At 34.5% G+C, this 12,539-nt stretch overlaps 1 protein-coding gene across 8 annotated transcripts in view; it reads right to left on the reverse strand.

Annotated features, from left to right (window-relative positions):
• Nucleotides 1-12,539, reverse strand: part of IBTK (inhibitor of Bruton tyrosine kinase) — a 92,405-nt gene that overhangs the window by 4,638 nt on the left and 75,228 nt on the right. For all 8 annotated transcript variants that reach the window (XM_019929358.3, XM_019929357.3, XM_019929356.3 and 5 more), the window contains one exon: nt 8,699-8,848. In XM_019929358.3, the coding sequence (XP_019784917.1) occupies nt 8,699-8,848 (150 nt within the window). The remainder of the gene's footprint in view (nt 1-8,698; nt 8,849-12,539) is intronic.

Raw genomic sequence — 12,539 nt, forward strand, 5'->3', positions numbered from 1 at the left:
TGTCTTTTTTTTTTTTTTAATGGTTTCCTGTGCTATGCAAAAGCTTGTAAGTTTGATTAGGTCCCATTTGTTTATTTTTGTTTTTATTTCTATTGCCTTGGGAGACTGACCTAAGGAAACACTGGTACAATTTATGTCAGAGAATGTTTTGCCTATGTTCTCTTCTAGGAGGTTTTATTGTCATGTCTTATATTTAAGTCTTTAAACCATTTTGAGTTTATTTTTGTATATGGTGAGAGGGTGTGTTCTAACTTCATGAGTTACATGTGGCTGATAGGACAGAAACTTAAGACACAATCTGCCTTCTAAGAACTCACAAACTAGATCAGGAAACAATAAAATGACATAACACAACAGAAAAGAATTTAAGAAAACAAACTTAAAGGTCTTCTGACTGACTATAAGGACTGTAAAAACCATGGAGAAGACAATAAAAGGGCTATAGAATGAGGGGGGGTGGGGGGTAAGAAGCATTCCTGTAAGGAGAAAAATTAACAAAGGAGCTACAGAGCATGACCTAAATGTGGAATTCTATGCTTAGAAAGATACCTAGAAATTACTTAGATTAATCCAATGCCCTCTTTTCAGCAATAAGCAAATTTAGGTCTAGCTGGGTTTTAACAACAGAAAGTCAAACGGCAAGTGAACAAGCAGGGCCTAAAATACTGACTTCCTGATTCATTTATGCACATTTATTGGGTTTGTTTCAGCACTATGGTACTGAAAATCAGGCTGATTGAAACTCAGTCCCCTCCACTAAAAAAACTCCGGTAAAAGCGATTTTAAAAGGTATTTAACAGTAAAAGCGATTTTAAAAGGTATTTAAGAATGACAAAGCAATGTGAGAGTATATAATTAATATTTATACCAACATGTACCAAGTACTATGGATTCACAGGAGAAATTAACAATATGGAGGAGGGTATAAACTGTTGGCTTCACTGAGGAAATGACATTAAAGCTGAGAGGAGTGGCATTGAGATACGGTTTTGGTCATACAAATACATGGAACAGTAAAAGATTTTGTTGGCTTAAGTAAAGGTAGGTTGTTCTCTTCAATAAACGGAATGATTGGATTAAGAGATTAGGAGGGAAATAAGTTAAAATGAAATGATGTGAGTGGGCAAATTCACTGAGTATTTTCATATACATTATCTCATTTAATCTTTCTAATACTCCATGAAGAAAGCATGCATTATTTCCGTTATACTGATTAGGAAACTAATACTCAAAGAATATTCGACAATTTGCCTGACTCGCAAATTGGGGAAATGGTAAGGACAGAACTCAAATCCAGGCCTTTTTCACTCAGAATACAGTGTATTTTCTATACACTGTAGTGTAGAATACAGTCCATTAAAAATGTCTTCTCATTCTTTAAGGACTGGTTCAAATATCACCTTTCCTCTTTTCAAAGCACTTCAATTACTGTTCTAAAACTTCACACACACACGTCTGTCTTAACTGCTAGACTAGTCTCTCAAGGTACAGGACTCTGTTTCTTTCATCTTTGTATCTCAGTGTCCAGCAAAACACCTGGAACATAGGTGTTTGTAAAAAAAAAAAAAAAAAAAGTAATTAGAGAATAAATAACTGAAGCAGAAAGCCAAAGGATTTTAAATATGGGACAGAATAAAAGCAGAGTTTCTCTTAAAAAAATTCTTTATTCTTTCGAATTACTAATAACTTCTTCCTTCCAGATGTGGGTACTGAAATACAAAATGAAATGAAAATGGGTACTTATTAGGTTCTTAGTTTTAATGAAGTTCTATGACTTGAATCCTGCCGGATACCTGACCTATGACATCCAAAAAAAAATAAGAGAATCTCCAGGATGAAGTAAGGGACTCCAGCCAGAAGAAAAATGAAGCCAAGGAGATAACTAGAAAGCTGTTGGGATAAACCTGTTAGGAGATGATGAGAATCTAAACTAAAATGACTATAAAATAAATGGGAAAAGTCTATGTTCTATGCAAATCCCCTTGGTTAAATTCCTTGAAAGGTCCTTCAGTCAGTCAGGGCTGGAGATTAGAGGCCTTCTAGGACAATAAATTATAGCATAACAGATAATGATAAACTGGTGCTCAAAAATCATCCTGGTGTCTAGGGATCAGCTAAAGTGTTTTGACATGTTCAAAGAAATGCAAAAATCATGTAGAACCAGTTATTTTTTAATTGTTAAGTAAGAAGCAGCAACTATAAGCCCTATCTTTGAAAATGATGTCACTGGCAAACAGAACTGAATATAAGGACTAAAGTATCTTGTATAGGCCTTGTTAAATCAAAGCCACACAATCAGAGCTTAAGCGTAACAGCTTTATCTATGTAACATTCTATAATTCGTAAAGTACTTTCACATACGATAGGCATTACTGTTCTCGTTTCAGAAAGGTTCACAGAGGGTTGCTGTAAGCATTAGACTTAAATCTGTTTTCATAAGATGTTAGAATTCTTTCCATTAATGATTTTCCTATGGATAATCTCATTAATTTTAAATTTACTTAAACAGCTATAAGTCTGTCAAAATTTCATCTTACAATGAAGCAAAATTGCTAAATAAAACAGAGCTATGACTAAACAAATATAAAAACAGTATAAGCTTTCCAACAATAACAGCATTATTAAGCCTTAGGTATTTGCAACACAGACATCCCAATAGATAATCCATATAAAATTTAGCCTTCTGAAAATAAAACCATCATAAAAGGGCTGGCTAAAATCTTTCAAAGATTTTTGTTCAAACTGAAGAATATTAATCTTGCCAAATTTAGACTTCAAGAGAAAAACTAAATTACTTTTTGTAATTTAGAAAAACTAAATTACTTTTTGCTCCCATAGTTGAGCAAAAAGTAGTTTTGCTCCATAGTTTGCTCCATAGTTAAAAAGAATTTTGTATTATCCCACTTACAAAGATTTTATATTAAAATTAGAGTGATATAATGATTTGGTCTCACATATAGTTTTTCTTACTAATTAGAAACACAAGATCACATTTTCTGCCTAGAATTACATAAGGAGGTATTTAAGTGAAAGGAAAATGAAAGAAAACACATTAAAATGAAAAAGAATACAGAAGTAACGATAAACAGAAACTGCATTATCCTTCTTTTCACATCAATAAGTAACAACACTGCCATTCTTCTAGTTCCCTAGCCTTGGGGGGAAAAAATATCACATTTCCTATAATTAAAACAAGAATTTATTATTTGTGGAATTTCCTAGGATGAGCCCTCCATCCCTGCCACCCTGATTCCCTAAAGAATCATAAGCATTCTTGTCTTCTTGCTTTAATTCCCACCATTTCCTGTTTATACTGCCCTTTCTCCTCTCTTCTTTTAAAAATCCCATCCTATGTTCAAAAGCTAGTAGCAATGAAATAGTTCGATATTTTTCTAACACTATTCATATGGCCATAAATATAACAATCAAATATTTGCGACTGAATAGGAAAAGTGTTTATGAACGTAATACTCAAGCCTTTCCTCCTCAATGAAGTTTTTCCAGACAACTCTAGCCCACTGTCATTTTTCCTTCTCTGAACCACTCATACAGCAGCACTTAGTCATATATTGCTTTGGGACTTCTCTAACACTGTTATATTATACTGCAATTTTATTCTTGCTCTGTCAGTTAAATTCCGTGTGTGCATAGACTTACCAACTTGATTTCAAACACATTTAAGGATGCGCCTGTGTATTATACTTTTATATATACCCAAGAGGCCAGTAGAATACTGTACGTATATCTAGTGTCCCATAATTTGCTGAGTTAATATTTTACTTTATCTGTTACGTTTTATTATTTCCTTTAAAAAAAGCTCTCCTATGATAACATATTTTCTATGATAAAATTAAAAATGAAACCCAAGCTGTTTTCTTTCTCAGTGATCAGATGATAACAAACAGCTATTTAAAACATTAACTTCCACTTGCCAAACACCCAAGCTATGGAGAGCATGATATATCAGAGAGCATGATACTATCACACACTCCTTTAACTAAAATTTGCAAAGCAGTCTAAAAGCACATACCAGTTTTCACAATTAAGAGCCTGATGTTATAGCACACCCTAGCGATCAACTATGAAACCACATATCCTTAAAATTTTTAAAGTTCCACGACAAATAAAAATATCCAAAGAAAATAAATTTTAAAAAATACATTCAATATTTAAAATGTAAAAATATTACAGAAACAATCGTAACATTCATACCTTAACATTTATACATCTAAGGCATACAACATAACTCATTACATTAGAAGTAAACGGTACTTGAAACAGCTAAAATTTTGTTTCATTTATTCTTCTCATTCACCAGATGCTCACTGAGCACATGCTAGGAAACATTCTAATCGGTGATGAGCAAAGATCAATCTTCCTCGCTCTCACTGAACATACAGCTAAAAATAGAGACATTAAAATACTTGTATTTGAAAACATTAAACAAAGAATCACACCAATAGTAAGTTTACAGTAATTCCGCCCTTATCCACAGGAATACATTCCAAGTCTAGTGGATGCCTGAAACTGCGGATAGTACTGAACCCTATACGTACCATGTTTTTCCTATACATACATACCTATGATAAAGTTTCATTTATAAATTAGGCACAGTAAGAAAGTTACAACAATAATAGAACAATTATAACATATTGTAATAAAAGTTATATGAATGTGGTCTCTCGCTCTTTCAAAATATCTTGTACAAATATGCCTTTTCCATCTTAACTAGGAACTTACGCACTGTGGCCGTAACTTCTGCATTCTGAGGTATGATAGTAAAACTGGCATGAATTTCTTTTTCCTCCTTCATAATGTCATGGATAGAAGATTCACTTGTATCATAGATCTTAGCAACCTAAGGATACAGTTTTTTTCCTCTCCTTATTAGGTGGAGAACTTTCAGTTTTTTCACTTAAAGGAAGCACTTTATGGCTTCTCTTTGGCGTATCCGAATTGTCAACATCACTACTCTTGTGCTTTGGGGCCATTATTAAGTAAAGTAAAGTACAGGTTACCTGAACAAGCACTGTGATACCCTGACAATCGATCTGATAACGCAGATGGCTACTAAGTGACTAACGGGCAGGATGCTGCACAAAGGCATGATTCACGTCCCAGGTAAGATGGAGCAGGACGGCGAGAGATTTCATCACACTACTCAAGACAGCGTACAATTTAAAACTTAAAAATTGTTTATTTCTGGAATTTTCCATTTAATATTTTCAGACTACAGTTGACAACGGGTAACCAGAACCACGGAAAGGAAAACCGCAGATAAGGAGGGACTACTCTAACTGTGCTAAGTGTGATGAGTGAGAAGCGCTACGAAGACATATAACAGGAAACTGACCCAGTAAGAGAATAAGAGAAGTCAGACTTCATCAAATATGACTGAACAGAGATTGGAGGAGAGTCGACTATTCAAAGGGTAAGTAAGTGGGAAGAAGTAACTGGTATTTGAGAAACTAAGAGGAGGCCAAGGTGGCTAAAATACAGAGATCTTATTTAAAAGATAAAGCTAAAGAGGCTGGCAGGGGCTAGACTATGTGGGCCTTGAAGGCCATATAAGACGCTAGCTTTTATCCTACGAGGTTAAGATTTGCATTAAAGAAAAAAAAAAAACACCACACACACTAGCTCAGTATTATTGTAGAGAAGGAAGAAAGGCTATGGCAAGGCCAGTTAGGAGGCTTACTCAGATGGCCCAGGTGAAAGATCACAGTAGTCTGAGGGTGATGGCAGTGGAGATGAGGTTAATACATCGATCTGAGAAATACTTAAGAGATAAAACTGTCATGTCCTGTTGAAAGAATGGAAATTGCTGAAGAAGATGGACATGTCAAAGACTTGCAAATGACATTTACTGAGGAAGAGAAATCGAGAATAGGCTGGTTTTATGTTTTGTCTGTGTTTTTGTTTGATTTTGGTTTTATGATAAGGCTATGAGGAAAACATTAAGTTTGGTTTCGGACATAAAGTTGAAGGTATTTCTGAACATCCAAATAGGATGGCGACATCAAGAAGGCAGATGGAGAATTAAGTGTGAAGCTCGGATAACAGAGGTGGACAGGCAGTTTAACTTTGAGTCTTTAGGGTATAGCTGATAACATAGAAGCTCAGGAATATTAGCATAGAAAGAATATAAGTGAAATGACAAGACGACCTATAAGTGAACTTCAAGTACTACGAGTCATGTAAAAAGTCCATGGTGTTGGCAATATGGAGGTCACTGCTGAACTTATTAGCCTGAACTGTTTCAGTTTAGTAATGGGATTGGAAGCCAGAATGGATTGAGAAGTGAGCGGATGCTGACAGCTCTTTTGAGAAATCTGGCTGTGAAGGAAACAGGAAATTGGTAACAATAGGACAATTGCTAGAAAACGTGTGGGGGATAAGTGGGGGATCGATTACCCCACCCATTCCACGTGTGAGAGACCTGTGCATGTTCAAAACCAGACGGGAAAAAATCTACTTAAATAGTTGAAGCCTTCAGAAGTGGAAAGGGGTTAAGATACAAGGTACAGGTATAAATCCTAGCCTTAGATGGGAAGGATAACTCTTCTACTGTAAAACAAGAAAGGAAGATAAGATGAATACAAATAGAGGCAGATTTGTGTGTCTTGAAGTAGAAAAAATAAAGAAGTTATGTCTTTCTATTTAAAAGCATGGTCTACAGGACAACACTCATCATATAACTTATCATATAACTTAACATTTTTTCTTCTATCAGAAGACTATTCATTTTTTTTTAATATAATAGATGTAGGGTCATTACAGAGGATGATAAATAACCAATTAAAATGTTTTTCTAATTAAAATTTTGAATAGAAAAACCTCATGAGATGTGTATACATATGTAATGCTATATTTAATGAAGTAAATATATATAAAATATATATGGATAAGTGTGTGTATGTATACAAGGAGCACTCGAATGTAGTTTGGACATGGAATGCCAAGGAGCTGATTTGTTCTCATTTATAATGACTTATTAAGAAAATCCTAATTGAAATAAATACTAAACAAAATTAGAAACAGATTGAACATTGAGGCTGATAAACTTGCTCTTCATAATGCCTTGTACTCTTGTAATTAATCATTTCTGTAATAAGGTTGCTCTTCTCTTTTGGACTAAGTTCTACATGAGCAGGGGCTATGTTACAGTTCACCACTGTAACTCTAGTACCTAGTGTGATGTCTGATACAGAGCAGCTAATAAATATTTGTCAACATTAAGACAGCGTCTTACATTGCATCCAATTTGTATTTATGAGCCTATCAAAAGAGCCTTAATATCCTAAGTAAACATTATGTAAAAAGGTTTATCTATCTGTTTTGTATGTTAGGGTTCCATTTAAGATTTTTATTTTAAAATAGCATTACACTGCTAAAAAGCATTACACTGCTCAAAAGTATTTGAAAAGTTAGGAAGATAGACCAGATGACTTCTTCAGGTCCTTTGTAATCTCTCTCTGATTTTCTGTACTGTAAGTATGTGGCTCAAGAACTTTGTCTGTAAATGTACATAGAATAAAACTATGTTTAAACAGTTCATCTAAACCAGCAGTCCAAGGTTCTTGGAAGATTCTGACAGTTCCTCAGGAGCTGCTTACAGGACAGGTAGGTAAGGTGAGGTTAAATTAGTTTGATTCCCAGACCCCTCTCCTCACTTCAATCAGAGAAGTTTATATTACCTGTTTGATAAAATAATTGGACATGAGATTTGATTTTTAAAAAGCGTTTAGGGAGGAAAAAAAGAGGTTTGACAGTGAAAAATTATTATGAAAAACAAAATTATTAATCTGGTCACAACTAACATTTTTAATCATTTTGTAATTAAACAAACACTCCCTGAAACACTCTAGGGAGTATATTATTTGGGAGATGTCATATTAGCAGAAATAGGGAAAAAAACCCTCCATTTAGTTAACCAACTAACTTGAAACATACGCCAATGTTGGAAGAAAAAACTATCTGATGCCCCAAGAATGTTTGGTTCCTTTTTGAATAATAATTAAGAGAATTTACGGATCATGGTGAAACTGTGTTTAGATTTTCATGGTTCATGTAGGCATTTATAATATGAAACATCTTTGTTGAAGTCCAATGTATTTTAAAATTAGTATCAAAAATAGCAAGAGAAAAAGCTGGAAATGCCCAAGTCACTCAACAGATGCAAATAAACAGGTGGGTTCATAGCCAAACAAAGAAATATACTATTCAGCAATAAAATGGAATGAACTACTGATACACATAACAACTTGGATGAATCTCAAAATGTATGCTAAGTAAAAGATTTTTATAAAAGCACATGCTAAATGATTCTATTCATATAAAACTACAGAATATCAGTGCTAGTCTATAATAACAGAAACAGGTTAGTAGCTGCAAGGAGACAGGACAGAGAAGGACTACAGAGGGGCATGAAGAAACTTCTGAGAATGATGGATCTATGCACTGACTTCAATAGCTGGTGATGATGATTGCACGAAGGTATGCGTATGACAGACTTCGTCAAACTGTATACTTTAAATATATACAATTTACTGCAAGCCAATTATACCAAAATTATCTATCTTAAAAAAAATACGTTAATTTTGAATGTAAAAGAATGTATAAAAAAATCTACCTTTAAAGATTATTTAAGGATATAGAACCACCACAGCACATTTTAAGGTAGGAAAATGATTATTACCTTACAACTTTTGCAGCCTGGGAACTTTCAATTCCTTTAAAACAAACTTTTTTGACATTGTCTCCTGAGCTTTGGCCAGTAATAGATTTTTTTTCTTCTAGTAAGAAATCCCGGAATGACTTGGATGAAACTGAATGTAGAGAAGATGCCCTGTGAAAAAACAATAAAGATCATGTAAAAAACACTCATTTTTGCTGGAAGTGACAAGGGGATATGGAGAGAATATATACCAAAAATTTTACAATGATATAATTACAGTTTTCAATGTGATGTTGGATTCTTGCTGTCAATTGTAGACTAATCAAAACTGTGTGATAAGAAAAAACAATGGAGACCAACACTGGTGATAACCCAGATGGTGAAGTAAAAACAGCTATTATAACTATGCCTCAGGTAACAACAAAAAATATGGTCAGAATAATAAGAAAATCTGTATAGACCTATACCTCTTTAAAAAATTTTATTAATCCCACCAGCTTTTTATTGTAGAAATTAACAAAACAAAAACCTAGATTAGCCAACATTGTTGTAAAAAAGAGATACAAAACTGGAAGAAGATAAAACAAGGTACAGTAATCAAGACAGTGGGGTATTAAGGATTAACTGATCAATGGAACAGATTAGAGAACCCAGTACTAGACCCTCATGTAGACAGTCATTTTACTTTCAATAACAGAACTGCCAAAGCAACCCGGTGGGAAGAATGTTTTCTATAATAAACAAATGGTTTATAGAAGGAAAAAAAACCTTGGCCTTTACTTCACACCATACCCCAAAATTATTTCAAGATGAATTATAGAACTAACAAACATAAAAGCTAAATATCCTGGAAGAAAACAGAAGACTATCTTCATAACTCAGTGGTAAGCAAAGGGTTCTTAGGACATAAACAGCAATAACCGTCAAATCAAGAAATGATAAATTAGACTTAATTAAAAACTTCTGTTCATCAGAAGATATCGTTAAGAAAACAGAAAATATTTGTAAAACATACATCTGGCAAAGGACTTCTACCCAGACTCTAAAAAGAAATCCTAAGGACTTCCCTGGTGGTGCAGTGGTTAGGAATCCACCTACCAACACAGGGGACATGGGTTCAAGCCCTGGTCTGGGCAGATCCCACGTGCCTCGGAGCAACTAAGCCCGTGCACCACAACTACTGAGCCTGTGCTCTGGAGCCCGTGAGCCACAACTCTGAGCCTGCTCACCACAACACTGAAGCCCGTGCACACTAGAGCCCACATGCTGCAACTACTGAGCCCACACACCACAACAACTACTGAAGCCCGCATGCTCCAGGGAAGGTGTGCTGCAACTACTGAAGCCCACGCACCTAGAGGCCGTGCTCCACAACAACAGAAGCCACCGCAATGCGAAGCCCACGCACCACAACGAAGAGTAGGCCCTGCTTGCCACAACTAGATGAAGACCGAACGCAGCCAAAAAAAAAAAAAAAAAACAGGAAATCCTAGAACTAAAAAAAAGACAAATACAGAAGACAAGGCAATTTCAAAAGGCATGCAGAAAGGATCTGAATAGACACTTCACAGAGGAAGAGATGTTAATTGGTCAATAAGCACGTGAAAAAATGTGCTCATTACTCATGAGGGAAACACAAAACCGCAAGGAGAAACCACTACACGCCCACCCAAACAGGTAAAATTAATTGACAATACCAAATGTTGGCAAGGATGTGAAACAGCCAACAGTCTCAAAAATTTTGCTGGGAGGATAAAATGATACAAATGCTGTGGAAAAGATCTGGCAGTTTTTATAAAAAAGTAAACATGCATTTTCTGTAAAATCCAGCAATTCTACTCCCTAGTGTTTACCCAATACATGTCTACAAAAAGGACTAAACAAGAATGGTCAGAGCACCTTTATTCTTAAGAGCCAAAAACTGGAAAGAGTCCAGGTGTCCATCAATCAACAGGAGTAAACACAAGTATATTCATACCTTGGAATACTACTGAGTAATAAAAAGGAATAAACTATTGGTATACACAATCCAAATAAATCTGAAAAACATGCTGAGTGAAAGAAGCCAGACACAAAAGTATATTATGTTTCATTCTAATTACATAAACTTCTAGAACAAGCAAACTCAACTATAGTCAAAAAAGAAAAACCACAACAATGGTTGACACTGGGGTGAGAGGGGGGCAAAGATAAAAAAGAATTGTTTTGAAGGAAATTTTCTGGGATAATGGTAATGCTCATCAATTTTACTAAAAATGTAATATAAACAATGACCAAGTGGGCTTTATTTAATGCAAAGTTGTTCTAACAGCGTTCTAACACTCAAAAAAAAATTAACATAATTCATCACATTAACAGGATAAAGGAGAAAAGTTCTATGATCCAGTCAATGGACACATCAAAAAAATTAAATACTTAGGGATACAATTAACAAAACATGGATGGACATGATACATATATTTAAAACTATAAAAGACTGCTGAGAGATTTTAAAGAGAATCTAAAGGATACCATGTTCATTCTTAGGGGACTCAATGACCCAATATTGGTAACCTGTCAATACTCTTCAATTTATCTACAGAGTCAAAGCAACACCCAACAAAATCCCAGTAGGCATTTTTTTTTTTGACAAGCCAAATCTAAGATTTATTTAAACATGGTCAAAACTAAAAATAGAAAAAATAATTTTGAAAAAAACAAAATCAGAGAAATTATACTATCTGATTTCAACACTTATAAAAGCTATCATCAGAAGCACATACATATAGGTCAAACGGAACTGAGTAGAGTCCAGAATTAGACCCCCACACACATCATGGTCAACTGACTTTCAGCAAAAGTGCCAAGTAATAAAATGGAGCAAGAACAATCTTTTCAACAAATTGTGCTGGAACAACTAGATATCTGTATGAGACAAAAACCTTGATCTCTACCTTACCCACGTATAAAAAGAAAAATCACAAAAGCTAAACTTAGGAAACATCTAAATCAAAACAAAAAAATTTTGTAACCTTAGTCAAAGACATAAAAAGCCCTAACTTTCAATGAAAACAAACAAAAAAATGGATGCAATGGGTTTTACCAAAATTAAAAACTTCTGCTCCTACAAAGACAATGTTACTAAGAAATGAAAAACCAAAATACAGACTGGGAGATAATATCCACAAAACTTATCCAAAAACATCCTTATTTTCAGAATACAGACTCTCAGAATTCTAGATTAACAAAATAGCCCCAATAAAAGGCAAAAGATCTGAAAAGACATTTCAGAGATATGAAAATAGCCAATAAGCCCCTGAGAAAGACAAAATAAACCACACCTACTAGAAGACCTAAAATTAAAAAGATTAAATATACAAAGTGTTGGAAAGGATGTGGAATAATGGGAACTCTTACATGCTACTAGTAGGAATGTCCAATGGCATGACCATTTTGGAAAACTGTTTGGTACTTTTCCTAGGAAGTCAAACATTCACTTAACATACAAACCAGCAATTCCAATCCTAAGCATTTACTCAAGAGAAATAATATAAGATTTGTACATAAATAACTTTTTTCATAAAAATAAACTCAGTATTTCTCAACAATAAGAAAGGAAGAAATTTACTGATACATGGAACAACATGGATAAGCTCCTTTATGTTGAATGAAGGAAGCCAGACACAAAAGAGAGCATACTGTACTTAGATGCCATTTATAAGAAGTTCCAGAACAGGCAAAAACTAAGCTACAGTGATAGAAATTTCATCAATGGTAGCCGGGGGCATGGGTAGAGGGTGAGGGTTGGTTGAGAAAAGATAGTGGGATGGTGGAAATATTTTTCTTAATTGGAGTGGTGATTACACAGGTGGTACATTTGTCA

Source organism: Tursiops truncatus, chromosome 12 (genome assembly GCF_011762595.2).
Source record: "Tursiops truncatus isolate mTurTru1 chromosome 12, mTurTru1.mat.Y, whole genome shotgun sequence".
In the NCBI taxonomy this organism is placed as follows: Eukaryota; Metazoa; Chordata; class Mammalia; order Artiodactyla; family Delphinidae; genus Tursiops; species Tursiops truncatus.